Source organism: Erinaceus europaeus, chromosome 10 (genome assembly GCF_950295315.1).
Source record: "Erinaceus europaeus chromosome 10, mEriEur2.1, whole genome shotgun sequence".
Taxonomy (NCBI): Eukaryota; Metazoa; Chordata; class Mammalia; order Eulipotyphla; family Erinaceidae; genus Erinaceus; species Erinaceus europaeus.
This window is the reverse complement of record NC_080171.1, coordinates 101531717-101549396: the sequence shown is the minus strand read 5'-3', so window position 1 is coordinate 101549396 and position 17680 is coordinate 101531717. Positions and strand designations below refer to the sequence as shown.

Below are 17680 nucleotides of genomic sequence, written 5' to 3'. Positions count from 1 at the left end.
TTTTTTTCACCAGAGCACTGCTCAGCTATAGTTTATGGTGGTGCTGGGGACTGAACCTGTGATTTTTGGTGTGTCATACAGGAAATCTTTATTTATTTATTTATTTTAAATGTTTTATTTTATTTATTTATTTATTCCCTTTTGTTGCCCTTATTGTTTTTATTGTTGTAGTTATTGTTGTTGTTGTCGTCGTTGTTGGATAGGACAGAGAGAAATGGAGAGAGGAGGGGAAGACAGAGAGGAGGAGAGAAAGACAGACACCTGCAGACCTGCTTCACCGCCTGTGAAGCGACTCCCCTGCAGGTGGGGAGCCGGGGTACGAACGGGGATCCTTATGCCGGTCCTTGTGCTTTGTGCCACCTGCGCTCAACCCGCTGCGCTACAGCCCGACTCCCCAGGAAATCTTTATTTTTATTACATATATATATATGGCCCCCAGGGTTATTGCCGGGGCTTGGTGCCTGCACTACAAATTCACTGCTCCTGGTGGCCATTTTCCCCCCTGTTGCTGTTGTTATTGTTGTTGTTGCTGGATAGGACAGAGAGAAATGGAGAGAGGAGGGGAAGACAGAGAGGGGAAAGACAGACACTTGCAGACCTGCTTCACTGCTTGTGAAGTGACCCCCTGCAGGTGGGGACCTGGGGGGCTCGAATCTGGATCCTTGTGCTTTTTATTATTTATTAGGTAGAAGTACAGAGACTGAGAGAAAAAGAAACCATAACGGGTGGTGGTGCACCTAGTTGAGTGCATACTATCATATGTCAGGATCCAGGTTCAAGCCACCGGTCCCCACCTACAGGGGGAAACTTTGCAAGTGGTGAGGCAGTGCAACAGGTGTCTCTGTCTCTCTTCTTGCCACCCCTTTCCTCTTGATTTCTGGCTATCTCTATCCAATAAATAAAGATATTAAAAAAGAAAGAAACCACAATGCCAATGCTCCATTCAATATAGTAGGGGCTGGGCTCAAGCCTGGGTTGTGCTCATGTCAAAGTAGCACACTACCTAAATGAGTTATTTTGCTGGTCCACTTTTTTTTTTAAGATTTTTTTATTATTTATTTTTCCTTTTGTTGCCCTTGTTTTATTGTTGTTGTAGTTATTGTTGATGATGTCGTCGTTGGACAGGACAGAGAGAAATGGAGAGAGGGGAGTCAGGCTATAGGCTGGAGGCTGTCCCCTCTCCATTTCTCTCTATCCTATCCAACAACAATGACAACAATAATAACTACAACAATAAAACAACAAGGGCAACAAAAGGGAATAAATAAATAAAAATAAATAAAAGAAAAAAGAAATGGAGAGAGGAGGGGAAGGCAGAGAGGGGGAAAGACAGACACCTGCAAACCTGCTCCACCGCCTGTGAAGCGACTCCCCTGCAGGTGGGGAGCTGGGGGCTTACACCGGGATCCTTATGTGGTCCTTATCCTTTGCGCCACATGTGCTTAACCTGCTGCACTACCGCCTGACTCCCCGCTTTTTTTTAAACTTATTTATTCACAAGAGCATTGCTTAATTCTGGCTTACAGTGCTGTTGGATAGTGAATCCAGGGTGTCTGGTACCTCAGGCATGAATGCCTTTTGCATAATCATTATGCTTATATTCCTGACCCAACAATTGTACTATTTTTGCCACCTGGGCTATTGATGTGGCTAGGTATCTGCATGTTTCTTGGTGGCCATTTCTTCTCTTTTCTTTCTTTCTTTTTTCCTTTCTTCCCAATTTAAAGTTTTTTTAAAAAGATTTTATTGACCAGTCAATGCCCATGTTCAGCGGGGAAGCAATTACAGAAGCCAGACCTTCTACCTTCTGCAACCCTCAATGACCCTGGGTCCATGCTCCCAGAGGGCTAGAGAATGGGAAAGCTCTCAGGGGAGGGGTTGGGAAATGGAGATTGGGTGTTGGGAATTGTGTGGAATTGTACCCCTCCTACCCTATGGTTTTGTTAATTAATCCTTTCTTAAATAAAAAAATAAAATAAAATAAAAGATTTTATTTATTCATGAGAAATGATAGGAGAGAGAAAGAACCAGACATCAGCCTGGTACATGTGCTGCCAGGGATTGAACTGTATGCTTGAGAGTCCAATGCCTTATCTACTGCGCCACCTCCCAACCACCCTTTTAAACAGTTCGAGGGATAGAAAGGAGGCACTGGGGAGTCAGGCAGTAGCGCAGCGGGTTAAGTGCACGTGGCACGAAGCACAAGGACCAGCGTAAGGATCCCAGTTTGAGCCCCCTTCACTTCACAAGTGAAGCAGTTCCGCAGGTGTCTATCTTACTCTCCCCCTGTCTTCCCCATCTCTCTCGATTTCTCTCTGTCCTATCCAACAACAATGACATCAATAACAATACCAATAATAACTACAACAATAAAAACACAAGGGCAACAAAAGGGAATAAATAAATAAATATTTTTTAAAAGGGAGACACTGCAGCTCAACAATCTTAGAGAAAATACATAGGGGTGAAGTACACGTCTACAACTTATGCTAAAAATCTTAGAAATAAAATAACAATGACAAGCTGTTTCTGATTTAAAGTGTGAATCAAAAATTTATTTATTTATTTTCATTGAATTGTGACAAAAGAGAAACCAAGAGGGAAAGGGGAAAGGGCTGGGAAGACAGCATAATAGTTACACAAAACACTTTTATACATGAGGCCCTGAGGTCCCAGGTTCAATCCCCAGCACCACCATAAGCCAGAGCTGAGCAGTGCTCTGGTCTCTATATATCACAAATAAATAAATTTTTTTCTAAAGAAGTTAAAGGGAAATAGTGAGGGGAAGAGACACACACATAGCAACGCTATTCCTGTTGTGAAGATTTCTCCCTGCAGGTGGAGAGCAGGGGCTTGAACCCAGATTCTTCTCGTGGTAACATGTGCAGTCACCAGTTATGCTACTCCTTGGCCCCTAATTTATGGATCTGATAGCTATTCTACATATGGTTTTCATTTCAATTTTCCTTTACATCCGAAGTTCTTCAAAGTGAAGCTTACTTCAATAAACACTTTTAATTCTAATTTTTAAAAAACCAGGCAAATATAGCAGGCAGCTAAAAATCACTTTTTTTAACCATTTTACTGGGGGGCTAGTGGTTTATAGGACAGTTGCTGACACATGGGTACAATTTCTAATCTTCCCATGATAAGTTTCTGCGAAACACTATCTTCACCCATATTAACAATTTAAAAAAAAAATATTTTAGTGAGCTAGACCATATGGCCAGGTATAGTGCTGTGGGTGGAATGTGGGGACTCAGGTTTGCCAAGCATGCACTCTACCTCCCCTGCCTTCTGTCCCTTATCCCCACCTCTGTCCCCCTGCTCCCTGTCCTCTGCCCCTTGCCCTTGGCCCTTGCCCCCTGCTCTCTGTCTCCTGTCCCTTGCTCCCTGCATCTTATCCCCTGTTCCTTACCACTTGTCCCTGTCCCCTGCCCCTTTGCCTTTGTCTCCTGCTTCTCTTGCCTGCCCCCTGCCTCCTGTCCCCCATTTCTGTCCCGTCTTCACCACTGGAGACTTTGTGCATCAGACATTCTTGGCAGCTGACTGAGCTTCAGATGTGGCTTAACAAGGAGTGGTTCCTTTTCCTGGGCTTCTGCAGAGTGAAGCAGTGGCTTTACAGAGACTGTAAAGCCCACTGCTTTACAGCCCACTCTCTGCCCCTGAAAACATCTTCAGATTTGACTGGCTGGGCCTAGCTGCATCCCTCACCCTGGCTCTCAGTTCAGAATGTGCCTGGCCTGATCTAATGACCCCATTTGATACATGTGGCTGCTAGATATACATCTAGGCCACCTGCCTATGTCAGTGCCCTTTCCCTGCACCCCACCCCCAGGGTCCTCCCTGCAAGGCTGCTAAGAGGCCCCATAATGGGCCACTCTCAACCTTTGTCTGCCATCAACCACACTTCAAAGAGCCAGTCCCCAGGAAGCCCCTGGCCACAAAGAGACCCAAAAGCACAGCAATGTGTGTGACGGGCATCATTCCAACCTTTTATTGACTCATAGTTGATGGGTACACACTCTACCGTACAAAAGGTGGAAGCGGCGACAAATCAAATGACAGAGGCAGTGCATGGACATGTAAACAAAACAGAAACACCACGTCTGAGTGCTCTGGGAGCAAACTGCATCCTGGACCCCAGCCCAGGGTTACATTCACAACGTAGGTTAAGTGCAGACAAACAGGAATGTGGGTGGGGGGCTGTGAGTGTGTGTGGGGCCACATCCCAGAGGTGTGCTTGGAACGAAAACCATGTTAGTGCAAGGGGTCCTCTAGTCTAGGAGGTGGTGTTCCCTCATTCTCTCAGGATCCCTTCTGCCATTCAAGGAAGAGGGATCCAAGGCTGAGGAGCCTGCACCCCAAGGAGAACCAGGGGGACTCTATTCTCCTGTAGGCCTCTCAACCTGGGAAGGGACAGAACCTCAAAATAATAGTGTTAAGGCAATAAATAAAACACCCCACTCTCAGAGTCACAGAATGCCCAGTGACGTGGAAACAAATGCTGGGTGGCCCTCTGCAGGGCTAGTGTGGTGGGGAATGGGCTCAGTGCCGAGCAGCCCACAGTATCTGTCCACATGGAGCTGAAGGCAAAGCTCAGCTTCCTCTGTGCTACCTCTTTTCACTGGCCCCTGTCCTGCGTGGTCCCTGTGCTCCTTCATTCCTGAGTCCGCTGATGGCAGCATGAGTAACTCCCAGAAGAAGCAACCTCTAGCCAGATTCTGCAGCTCACAACACCCCCACTCCCTAAGAGCTCCAGCTCCAAGAGGGAGGTGGGTGGGGACAAGGGGCTTGGAAGGGAAATGACAGTCTTTGGCAGGGTGAGAGAATGTCAGAGGACAGTGTCCTGGCTTGGGACACAGATTTGTCACAGGCCCAGTTCCTGCCCACAGGAAAGCAGGCTTCCCTCTGTCCCACCTTTGGTTAGGCCACCGCCATGCCCCCACCCTCCCACGCGAAGCTGTAATCTAATCTCTCTAGGGTGGTGGCAGGTGAAGAGGCCGTGGGCAATGGCAGCCAGATGCCCAGATTCTGAAACCAGCCAGTACAGGTTCTTCCAGTTACAGGTCTCAGTGATCTTCACCAAACCTTCCTCTCTTCCTCTTCTCTCTCTCCCACCCTCCTCTCCCTCAGTCCCCAATGGCCACTGGTCCAGCCTCTTGATGCCCCTGGGGGCCTCCATCTCGCTTATGCCACAGGCCCCTAATGATGGAAAGGAAGGCAGGGTCAGGACTGACCACCCTTAAATCACCAAGGCGCAGACCCTTCAATGCCAACAGAGAGGAGAGGCACACAGGCAAGAGCCGGGCAACTGCCCCTCCCCAAACCTGTGCCCCCTCCCCACTACTGCAGTTCCTCCGGAGGTCCATTCTCACAGGGGAGCACCCCATTCAGGCCCACAGTGCTGGCCGGCGGTGCGCCCAGGTAGCCGAGCAGGATCTCGCTGCGGCGCCGGGACAGCTGCAGGATGTCCTCCGCCAGGGCTGGCACGGACGTGTAGCGCACATTGTCCAGGTCGAACATGTCCCTCAGGTACTGCACGATCTGGTGCTGGGGGGACAGTGCCCATGTCAGCTCCCCCTCGGCCAACCAGGGGTGGCCTCAGACCCCACCCAAGGCCCCTGACTCTGGAAACCTCTTCTTTCTGTGAGGCCCTGGCCCACAGCAGCAGAGCCACCCCCTTCTTCCCTAACTTCCACTCACCTTGAAGAAAGCACAAACTTCAGCAAGCTGGGGCTTGGGTCCGAGGAAGCCGAAGGCTAGGACAGGGCTGACATGCTCCGATACGGAGTAGAAATGGGAGATGAAGCCGTCAGGCACCTATGAAGGGTGGCAAGGTTGAGAGCTGGGGCCTGAGGAGCGGAGACAACCTGGCCCTGAGGTCACAGAAAGAGCCTGCTCTGCAGCACAGAAGTGCCTGAGGCACATGATGGCAGCTGGTATCAGCTTCATGCAGAGGCCGGCTGGGGGGACAGCACTTACAGCCCCCAGTGCCAGGCCTGCCTGGCAAGGCAGATAACGAGGACCTAGTGGGTGAAGGGCTTCTCTGCCTGCTCGCACCCAGATGCCTACAGCGAGCCACTCCACTGTGTGCCCATCTTCCCTCCAAGGATACTCTTTCCTGCTTCTGACACCTCCCCAGGCCAGCTGGAGGAGATGAAGTCTTGAGACACACTGCTGGTCAAGGGAGAAGGCAGGGCAGTAGTTCCGCTGTGACAGACGCCCAAAGTAGCAGCAGGGCTTCGGGGGGCTGACCACAGCCTGCCGACTCCTCCTCTTGCTGCACTGTCTGTACAAGACAGAGTGTCAGCTGAGCTGGGTGCCAGCCCCAAGCATTCCACCAGGCCACTCACCATCAGCAGTCTCCTCTTGGCTTTCAGCACCGACCAGCACGCAGTGGCCAGGGCCTAAATGGAAAGGGAGGCGGGCCCACCAGAGCGTCAGAATAATGGGCCAGACCACGGCTCCTCTCTCGCCCTTACTCAGTCCCTTTCAGGAGGAAGATGGACAGTGGTGCCTGAGTTCTGTGCTTTCCTCTCAAGGGGGAAATTAGGATGCACAAAATCTGTTGTTTGTTTTAGATAGAGACAGAGAAGGCAGGGAGGCAGAGTGACTGAAAGAGACCACAGCAAGGATACTCCCTTCAATGGGGTCTGGCTGGGCTTGAGCCTGAGTTTGTACAATGGCAAAGCAGCATGCTTTCCAAGTGAGCTATTTCACTGGCCCTGACACAGAAATGGACATCCGGACTCTAACCTTGGCCACTGCAAGCACGTGTGCAAGCTCCTGAACTTCTCTAGGCCTCAGTGACCTGCTGTATAAAAAGGTTTTTTTTTTTTTTAATTTTTAATACTTATTTATTTTCCCTTTTGTTGCCCTTGTTTGTTTTTTATTGTTGTTGTAGTTATTATTGTTGTTATTGATGTTATTGTTAGATAGGACAGAGAGAAATGGAGAGAGGAAGGGAAGACAGAGAAGGGGAGAGAAAGACAGACACCTGCAGACCTGCTTCGCCGCCTGTGAAGTGATTCCCCTGCAGGTGGGGAGCCAGGGGCTCAGACCGGGATCCTTATGCCTGTCATTGCGCTTGGCACTGCATGCACTTAACCCACTGCACTACCGTCCAACTCCCACAAAAAGGTTCTACTCTCCTCCTCGTAGAGTGGTTCTGGGGGTTCACAACTACTGCCTTTGAAAATGGCTGTACCCAGGGCCAGGAGGTAGCTCATCTGGTAAAGCATACGCTTCACCGTGCGCTGGGACCTGGGTGGGCCACATGAGCCCCAGCCACAAGAGCCCACCACACAGGAGAAGGGTCATGAGCAATGATCAAGGCTGTGGTGTCTTCTTGTGTCTCTCTTCCTATGTCTCAGTCTCTCATCTTTATCTTAAAAAAAAAAAAAAAAGCTGGGGGCAGCTGAGCGCCAGCACACCCCACAGAGCCGGCCACACACTGCCATGCTGTGCGAATCTAGGTTCAGCGCCAGCACACCCCACAGAGCCGGCCACACACTGCCATGCTGTGCGAATCTAGGTTCAAGTCCCTCAGTCTTGAGCTACCTCAATTGAAGCAGGTATGTCTCTTTTCTCTCCCCTCCCAATTTGTCTCTAACATATAATATATATATTTTTAAAGGAGGGAGAGTCTGTCAGGATGAGTGGAGTGTGCAGGCATGGAGCCCTGGCAATACCCCTGATAGCAAGTGAAAAACTATCTGGGTCTCTCTCCAAAGCTGCCACCACCCCCACCCCCACCCCCGGTCTATTTGGTTACAAGGAGTCCTCCTACCCTGCAGGGGTTTGGGCTCAACTGCTGGTCTTTTTTCTCCCTCTACATTTAAAAAATATATATATTTTAATATTTATTTATTTTCCCTTTTGTTGCCCTTGTTGGTTTTCTTTTTTTACTGGTGTTATAGTTATTATTGTTGTTATTGTTATTGATGTCATTGTTGTTAGATAGGCCAGAGAGAAATGGAGAGAGGAGGGGAAGACAAGAGAGGGGGAGAGAAAGATAGACACCTGCAGACCTGCTTCACCACTTGTGAAGCAACTCCCTTGCAAGTGGGGAGCCGGGGGCTTGAACCGGGATCCTCACGCTGATCCTTGTGTTTTGCGCCACGTGCGCTTAACCTGCTGCGCTACCACCCAGCCCCCCCCCCCCCCACACACACACACAGGCAGGGTTATTGCCAGCTGGAAGTAGAGTTAGTTAAGTGAAATTTTAGCACAGAAGGAATATTCTGGGCATGCTGGTTCTAACAGGTACAGAGGAGAAATGCAGGGGCCCCTGGGAGGATTACTGGGCAGAGGCTAAGTCTGCTCAGGCCCGCAGCCCGAAGTCTGAGAGAGGAGGGGTACCTGTCCAGTGAAAGTGGCTGGGGCTGACAGGTGGGTAGCCTGACTGCTGCCTTTGCTGCCAAAAGCCATGGTCCTGCCAGCCTCCCCCGATGTGTGTGCATCTATGTGGATGTGAGAGTGTGTGCATCTGAGTGCGAGTGTAGGCAGCTACCCACCGTCTCCTTGAAGCTGTCTGACAGCCAGCGGTTTCTCAGGACAGCAAGTACTGAGGAGGGTGGATTCTCCAGGTCCTCAAAGGCGTCCATGAGGATGAAGTCCAGCACGATGTCAAAGAAGCTCATGCACACCACCTGTGGGGGACAGGGGCTGGGCTGCAGGGCCACTCCCCAGACAGGGAGGCTGAGGCCAGAGTAGGGAGGGGATCTGGGAGTCTAGATGGACACATCTCTGCCCCACAGCAGGTAGCAGCTGGGGCTGCTTCTCTCTCAGCCTGGGTTTGGGACAGGGTAGGGACCGGGTGTGTGTGTGTGGCAGCAAGGAAGTCATCTCAGACCCTCTGAATCAAAGGGGAGCCTGGCACAGAAACCCCAGCCCTGCTCAGAGATCTCAACTGCAGGGCCCCCAGAGACAGTGGTGCAGTACAGACCCACTTACCCCTCGGCCCTCTAGCTCCAGCCGGGTGGTGGCCCAGGTCTCGGGCCGCAAGGCATAGCTCAGCATCTCCTCATAGCTTTCCAAGAAGCCTTTGGGGCTCTGGAGAGAGAAGACAAGCTGTTTGGTCTTGAGAGGCCCCAAGGCCCATGTAGACGAGATCCACCAGTGCAGGCTGGTCCATGGGTGGGGGCATGTGAAGAGCCAGAGGCTGTCCCTGAGCAGCAGGAAAAAACGAGGCAGGAAGTGTGTGTTGTCCCACCCCACCCCCACCATCACCACAAAACGCCTCTGCAGAGACCTGGGCATGTCAGGAAGAGTCAAGAGAGAGGCATCCAGCAGTTTCTTGGCTGACTCAGGAGCACGTACATGCGTGCGTGCATGTAATACAAGCAGCCCGGGGGCCTGGAGCAGAGTGATGAATAGTGTATGAGCCATTAGCTGCTAGTGCTCAGCTAGCGGCATGCTCGATGCCTTCTTTACTCTCTGGGGCTGTGAGCATACAACAGTTTGCACCTGGTTAAGTGCTTATGTTACAGTACACAAGGACCCTGGTTCAAACCCCTAGTCCCCACCTGCAGGGGGAAAGCTTCACAAGTAGTGAAGCAGTGCTGAAGGTGTCTCTCTGTCTTTCTCACTCTCTTTCTTCCCCTCCCCTCTCAGTTTCTCTGTCTATATCCAATAATAAATAGATAAAATTAAAAGAAAAGGATAGCTTGCTTATTCTCTCTGGAGAAAAAAAATGTCATCCGAGAGCAGTCCAGTTGCACATGCATATGTGAGGCCCTAACAACACCCCCTCCCCCCAATTTTTTTAAGGGGCTGGAGAGAGAGTGCACCAGCTAGGGTGTGTGCCTTGCCATGTCCACAGTCCAGATTCAAGGCCTGGCACCACACAAGAGTACCACAGCACCAGGATGCGCCGCCGCAAAGAGACAGCGGAGTTCTGTTTGGTGATTAGTTTGTCTTAGTTTATGAATCGTTGTTCCTGAATAAAGAAATACAGCTTCCCTGCCCAGCCATATGTCTCCGCGTCTCTGTTCACCACCGCGAAGACAACTCAGCCGGCTAGAGCCGTCCCGAATTTTAACAACAGGAAAAGCTCCAGCTTTGTGGTGTATCTGCTTTTCTCTCTCTCTAAATGAGAAAATTGGCAAGGGAGCAACGAAATCACCCAGGCAAAAAGTCTGGCTCCACAAAGGATACTAAACAATCACTATTACGCAACAGTGGCCAAGATCTAAGGAGAGGGTTGGGGAGAGAGCATAATGGCTATGCAACCAGACTCTCATCCCTGTGGGTCTAAGATCCCAGATCCAATCCCCAGCACCACCATTAGTCAGAGCTGAGCAGTGCTTTGGGGGGGAACAAGCTAAGGAGGCACACTACTGGCAGACACCTAAATACTCTTAAGACATTTCAGTGGATAAACTTATATGACCTGTCAGCTTTTTAAACATCCTTTCCCAGGACATAGTGTAGACAAGTGTCACTTCACATGTAGGTCAATGGGACCTGGGACGTAGCTCACCCAGTAGAGTGCACTTTTTTCCCTTTTTTTTTTTTTAAATTTTATTTATTTTCCCTTTTGTTGCCCTTGTTGTCTTTTTATTGCTGTTGTAGTTATTATTGTGGTTATTATTGATGTCATTGTTGTTAGATAGGACAGAGAGAAATGGAGAGAGGAGGGGGAGACAGAGAGGAGGAGAGAAAGATAGACACCTGCAGACCTGTTTCACTGCCTGTGAAGTGACTCCCCTGCAGGTGAGGAGCCGGGGGCTCAAACCAGGATCCTTACGCTGGTCCTTGCGCTTTGCGCCACCTGCACTTAACCCGCTGCGCTACCGCCTGACTCCCTAGAGTGCACAGTTTACCATCCTCAAAGACTCAAGTTCAAGGCCCCAGTCACCACATGGGACCACCATGCAAAGGGGAGCAGGGGAGAAGTGAAGCAGTGCTGTGGTGTCTCCTCTCTGTCTTGCACATTCTATCTAAAAAGGAAAAAAAAAGGGATGGGGAGATAGCACAATGGGTATGTGAGTGGCTTTCATATCTGAGCTCCCAGGTTCAATCTCCGGGACTACCATAAGCCACAGTTGAGCAGTGCTCTTGTGAAAATAAATAAATAAAATAAGGCAAGTTTGATCCCCAACATGGCATATTACGGAGTAATGTTTTAGTTCTAAAAAAAAAAAGTTCTGATTCTGTTTCCTTTCTTCTTCCCTTTCTCATTTATAAATAAATAAACTGGGTTTTTTGTTTGTTTGCTTTTGTTTTTTCTAATGTAGGTAGGTTAGGGCTAGGAGATAGATAGCTCATCTGGCAGCCCTCTTTACCATGTATGAGGACATGTGTTTGAAGCCTTGGCTACCACATGAAAGTACCATGCAAAGAAGCAGCTTCACAAGTGGGAAAGTGATGCTTTGCTGACTTTTCCTTCCAAATCTCTCTCTCTCTCCCTCTCCTTCTCCCTCTCTCTCTCCCTCTCTCCCTTCCTCACCCAAGAACTGCCAGGAGAAGTGGAATCCTGCAGACATGAAGCCCCAGAAAAAACCGTGCCAATGATGAAGATGATGACAACTAAAATAATGTAAGTCCAACACAACGATTGCCACCTCAACATGCTTCACTTCAGACTGTGTCCAGAGACTTCACATGTGGAATGACAACCCTTCAGCTTCATTACTCGGGTGAGACCTTTCCTTTCATAGTATACTCTAATTCCATCCCAGGTGGTTCACTTCCTAACAAAGTCCCAAAACCTAGATATAGACCAGGTTCTGTGAGAGAGAGCATATATTCACATATATCCATAAACTACTGCAAAATATATACCTGAAAGCAGAAGTACACTAGAGTATGCAGTGAGTATCCCCCTAACACTTCCTCTCCACTATTCCAAGTTTTGGGTCCATGATTGCTCAACAATTTGTTTGGCTTTGTATGTTAACTCTCTTTTCAGTCACCAGGTTCCAGATGTCATCAGGATGCCGGCCAGGCTTCCCTGGACTGAAGACCCAACCAATGTGTCCTGGAGCTCCACTTCCCCAGAGACCCACCCTACTAGGGAAAGAGAGAGGCAGACTGGGAGTATGGACTGACCAGTCAACGCCCATGTTCAGCGGGGAAGCAATTACAGAAGCCAGACCTTTTACCTTCTACCACCCACAATGGCCCTGGGTCCATGCTCCCAGAGGGATAGAGAATGGGAAAGCTATCAGGGGAGGGGGTGGGATATAGAGATTGGGTGGTGGGAATTGTGTGGAGTTGTATCCCTCCTACCTTATGGTTTTGTTAATTAATCCTTTCTTAAATAAAGGAAGAAAAAAAAAAAAAACCTACAAAATAAATAAATAAATAAATAATGTAAGTCAATGACAGACCACATGTGCAGGGTTCCCTAAAGGCTGTGCCGTAGAGCCTAAGTGTACAGCAGCTATGCCATCCAGGCTTGTGAAATTTCTTTATGATGCTCACACAGCATAATCACCCAACAGTACATTTCTCAAAATGTCTGGTCCTGAGCCACAAAGGACTGACTGTATTGCCACCTCTGGGTTTTGCCCCACAGAAAACCTCCTAGTAATGGTACCTGTGACAGCAAAACATCAGACACAACCCTGTGATCCCTCCCTTGGAGAACCAGATAAACTAAAGCCAGCCCACAGTCAATAAGAGTCACTACATCCACTGATTTGGGAAGGACAGGGTGTACCCTGCCACAAGGACAGAGAGCTGACCAAGCTGGAGGGCACACACTGAGCTCTGGAAATGACCTAACAGTGTGCAAAGGTCAGAGACTATGGACTGAGTCGGAGGGACATCCTGTAGACTGGGCGGTATCTCTGTCTGGCAGGTGGAGGTTAAGGGAGACCTGGTTTACGTTTCACATGAGTTTTCTGACACTCTGTTCTGCTATTTTCGGAAATAAAAAGCACTGAATCCCTGGGAGGTAGCCCAGTGGCAGTGTCCGCCTTGCATGTACAAGGCTCTGGGCTGATTTCTGGCACCACAAGGAAGCAGTGAGAACTCAACAGATGGTGGAGCAGTCTCTCTCTCTCCCTCTCTCTCTCTGTATCAGACTAGGGAAGTGGCTTAGTGGTAATATGCATGCATGAGACCCTGGATTTTATCTCTAGCACTGTGGAGAAGGGAGGGGAAGGGGAGAAGGGGAGGAGATAAAAATAAATTAAATAGATAGATAGATAGATAAATCAATCAATCAATCAATCACCCAGGAGGTGGTGAGTAGATAAGACCTCAAGCATGAGATGGAGAGTTTGATCGTTGGCATTGCATCTGCCAGAGAGATACTCTGGTTCTTTCTCCTCCTTCCTCTCTCTCATAGATGAATAAGATAATAATAACAACACAGGAGGAAAAAAGCAAGCTCAGCCCTCTGCTAGCTTCTCCAGAGCCCCAGGAATGAAGTCAGAGCTCTCTCGCTTTATTTCAGACGGGGTCTTTCCCTTCCCTCCTCCTCCCCTTCTCCTCCCTTGTCCTGCCTTTCTTTTCCTTTCCTTTTTTTTTCTATTTCTCTCTATCAACATGTATAAGTCACCAGGTTTGATTCCTAGCATAAAAAGACAAAAGCAGTGGTCCAGGAGGTGGCGCAGTGGATAAGGCATTGGACTTTTAAGCATGAGGTCCTGAGTTCGATCCCCAGCAGCACATGTACCAGAGTGACTGGTTCTTTCTCTCTTCCTATCTTATTAATGAATAAATTAAGAAGTTCTTTAAAAAAAAAAAAAAGACAAAAACAAAGAACAAAACAAACACAGATATAGATAAAAGTTAAAGTATGGGGGGGGGAAAGGGAGCCTGAACAGGAACCCCCGCCCCTGCTACCTTCTCAGCCTTGGTCATCAGGCCTGTCACCATCTGCCGGCCAACATCCCCGAAGAAAAGCTGGTTGTTCTTGTCTTCTAGAAGGCCCTAAGGAACGAAGAAAGGGAGTGATCTGTGGGTGGGCATTTCCCCCCCCCAACACCCTGGAGAGGACAATGCAGTGGGTGAAGCAGGTGACCCATCTGTACAGGCAGACCTGCCAGACTGCCCCCACCACCAACCTGGGGTTCCTCCCTCCCCATGGTGGGGGGGGTGGGGAGAAGAGATGGACCAACACCCACCTCAAAGGCCTGCCGCACACAATGCAGCTTGGCTAGAAAGTCCTGGTCACTGTAGCAGCCCAGCAGCTCTGTCCTGAGGAAAAGCACTCACAGTCAACCACCCACCCAGCAGTGGCCCTCGGGGGTATCAGGAAGGAGCCTGGGTCAGAATGGCTGTGTGACCCTGGGCAGGAGTTTGCTCCCTATCCCCACCTTCCTGTCCCGGTCAGCCTCAACAGAGGCTGACTGATACTCTCTGAGGGATGCCTGGTGGCCTCAATGGCACTGGGTGCAGCTGGCAGGTGCGGTCACTGAGCTGACCTCGGCTTCCTTTAGGCACCATTCAGCAAGGGCCAAATCACCCCCAGAGAGTATCAAGAGGGAGCCGTGCACTGTCAGCAGGCTTTCTAGGGCAGCTGGAGGTGGCCCTGGTCTGGCCACCCTTCATCCAAGGCACTAGGATACCAGCCTTTTTGTCACTCTCAATGACTGAGAATTAAATTGACATGAAAATTAAACTGTTTTCCTTTTTCCTTCTTTTTGTTTACCAGAGCACTACTCAGCCAAGGCTTATAATGGTGCTACGGATCAAACGTAGAACTGAAGACACTGTGCTATCTCCCTGCCCATAAATAATTTAGTTTTGTTATTGCTGAAGAAATGAGTTTTTAAATATTTTATTTATTGGGTGGACAGATAGCATAAACAGACTTTTATGCCAGAGGCTCAGAGGTCCCAAATTCAACACCCAGCACCACCATAAGCTGGAGCTGAGCAATGCTTTGGTAAAAAGTAAATAATATTTTATTTATTTCATATGAGACAGAGTTTCACGAGAGAAAGAGAGAGAGAGAGAAAGAGAAGCAGGAGCACCACTCTATACATGAAGCACCAAGGATCAAACCAAGAGATACAAACATGCCAATTCTGTGTGCTACCTACCACTCAGACACACATGCACATAGGAGTCATAAACAAATGCCAAGTTCTGTGGTTCAGGTTGGACAGAAGATTAAAAAGAAAAAAATGAAAAAAAAAAAAAGATTAAAATGGAAAAGAGTCCTGGATGGGTGATGGAGGAGAAAACCAAAGCCAAAAGAAGCTGGCGGAAGTCAGGCGGTGGCATAGCAGGTTAAGGGCAGGTGGCGCAAAGCACAAGGACTGACTTAAGGATCCCAGTTCGAGACCCCGGCTCCCCACCTGCAGGGGAGTCGCTTCACAGGTGGTGAAGCAGGTCTGCAGGTGTCTATTTTCTCTCCCCCTCTGTCCATTTCTCTCTGTCCTATCCAACATCAATAATAACAACAATAATAACTACAACAATAAAAGGGAATAAATAAGTATTAAAGAAGGAGGAGGAGGAGGAGGAGAAGCTGGGTGAGTCGTCTACACTATAAGGCATAGAACTCAGAGAAAATCCAGGTCTGCTTGGCCCCAGAGCCCAATTTCCTTCACTCTGCTGGAAGGGGTTATGTTTGGGTGCTAGGCTTGAACAGGGTTCGCTGTGTTTCTGTGTGACCCCCTCTGAGGACAAGTATTGGCTGCTGTTGTTATATTTATTATTGCTGGGGTACAAGGGTAAGAGCCTTGTCTTCTGCCATGACCTTTGGCTAGCTTGCCCTAGCTGAGTTCTACCCGGACATCTCCTTCAGGGGGGACAGGACTCACCCACCCTCCCTGGACCCCTACCCACTTTCCCTGCTCACCTGGGTGTCCGGCACAGCACCCTTCCCTCCTTAACCAACTGCAAGGCCTCCTCATAGGCAGCAGCAGGCCTGGAGAGTGGGATCGGGTAGTCTCCTACTTGCAGGGACTCAAAGAGCTGGGGACAGGCAGAGAGGGATGGAGGGGGACATAGTAACCTGTGTCAGCAGCCTCCCGGTGAAGGGTGCCACCTGCCCACTGGTCCCGATAGGGGCTAGTATCTTGGAGGGCTGTCAGAGGGCAAGCACTGATCCAAGAGGCAGGAGGACTGGGTTCAAGTCCAACTTTGGCCCTCTTTGCTCCTGTATCCAGGAATCCTTCCTGAAGAATCTATCCATCTATCTATCGCGCCTATGTCCCCCCACATCCCAAGCAGACAGCTGGGCCTGCCATACAGGCTCAAGGCAGTCAGAGAATAGGGACCAGTGTGGGCCGAGCTGTCGGGGGCGGGACATCTGCCCTTACCCATCCAACCCACGACCCTTGGCACTGCCAATTTAGCTCCCTTGAAAGGAAATGCCATTCCTTTCCCACGCCCCAGGGTTCACCCTCAGGGATCACACAGGGATCCTCACATCACCTCTGTGGCAGAGAAGAAGGAATCCTCTGAGGTCAGGCTGTCCTCATCGTCCGCTCGCAGGTGCAGTGAGCCCTCTGTCAGGGGCAGCATGAGGGTGCGCTCTGGGAAGGGAAGCCAGGGCTGGTTGAGACCCCACCAACACTACCACCCCATTCTGCACACAGGGTTCTGTGGAGTCCACAGAGCCCACAAATCTGTATAAAGCTTCCATTTGCTGCAGGAAGACAGACACTAGGCTACCTGCCTCACATGAATGGCACCTTCCCTGCTCTGACTCCCAAGGCAGCCAGGCTGCTGAGGGCATGGCTACTCTGTGGGCCCCGGCAGCCTGACTCATAGAGGGTGAGTCTGCATGCTTTGTACTCCCTGGAAAGTTGCCTCCCCTCTCTGACAAGATGAAATGTAGCCACTGAGGGTCTGAGAGATAGCTCATGCCATGCATGTGGCCCAGGTTTGAGTTTTAATGCTACAAGGGAATGCCAAGGCATATGGGAGGCTGGGGGTGGGGCAGTCCAGTGCGGTGGTATCTCTCCCTCCTTCATTAACAAATTATTATTACTTTCGTAAGAGTGGAGGAGGAGATAGGGAGACAAAGAGACACCTGCAGCCCTGCTCTACTACTCATGAAGGTTCCCCCTGCAGATGGAGACTGGAAGTTTGAACCTGGATCCTTCCTCATGGTAACATGTGCACTCTACCAAGTACACCACCACCTGTCCCCTACTCTTCCACTGTCTGAATGGAAAGAAAAAAGGTTATCCTGGAGCAGAGAAATCATGCATGTGCAAGACACTAGTTAAGAGGAAAAAATATCAGACACAAACTTCAACTTAGCCGCTAATAATGAATGGTTTCAGGGAGCTAGTTTACAAGTCACTGTACTCAGGGCTCCCACCTCCCATCACTCAAGGGCTGAAGGGGCATGAACTTCAGGGTACTTAGCTCAGGAAAGGTCTAAATAAATCATATAGAGGCCACAGCCCTGAGGGCCTGCCAACCTTCTCTGCCAACAGAGGGAGAGGCCAGAGGGAGAAAGGTGACTCTGACAGGCCAAGCCATAGAGACTGGGCCTTTGTCCCATTGGTAGAGATAGGAAGCACAGCTTTGAGAGTTCCAAGGTTCCCCCCATTGGGGATGAAGCCTGGGGTAGCCTACAGTAGACGCTAGAACACGAGCTGTTGGCTAGGTAACTTCACCCCTCCGTGTCATGCCCCTACACCACCACAGACCCTATCTCCAAGGGCTGGTCTGTGTTCTTGCCCTTGGACCTCTATGGGCTAGTCTCCACATCAGCTGTCCCCTCAAACCTCAGTGCCCACAGGAGAGGCCTCAG

At 49.7% G+C, this 17680-nt stretch overlaps 1 protein-coding gene across 3 annotated transcripts in view; it reads right to left on the bottom strand.

The window, feature by feature from the left end:
* Window positions 1-3968: 3968 nt before the first annotated feature.
* The window catches only part of MIGA2 (mitoguardin 2), a 37905-nt gene continuing 24193 nt past the window's right edge, over window positions 3969-17680 (bottom strand). For all 3 annotated transcript variants that reach the window (XM_007527038.3, XM_060200339.1, XM_016189981.2), the window contains exons 8-16: window positions 16348-16448; window positions 15770-15885; window positions 14085-14157; window positions 13804-13890; window positions 8959-9057; window positions 8520-8654; window positions 6357-6410; window positions 5707-5823; window positions 3969-5553 (exon numbers count right to left, since the gene is read on the bottom strand). In XM_007527038.3, the coding sequence (XP_007527100.1) occupies window positions 5347-5553; window positions 5707-5823; window positions 6357-6410; window positions 8520-8654; window positions 8959-9057; window positions 13804-13890; window positions 14085-14157; window positions 15770-15885; window positions 16348-16448 (989 nt within the window). In that variant the 3' untranslated portion in view covers window positions 3969-5346. The remainder of the gene's footprint in view (window positions 5554-5706; window positions 5824-6356; window positions 6411-8519; window positions 8655-8958; window positions 9058-13803; window positions 13891-14084; window positions 14158-15769; window positions 15886-16347; window positions 16449-17680) is intronic.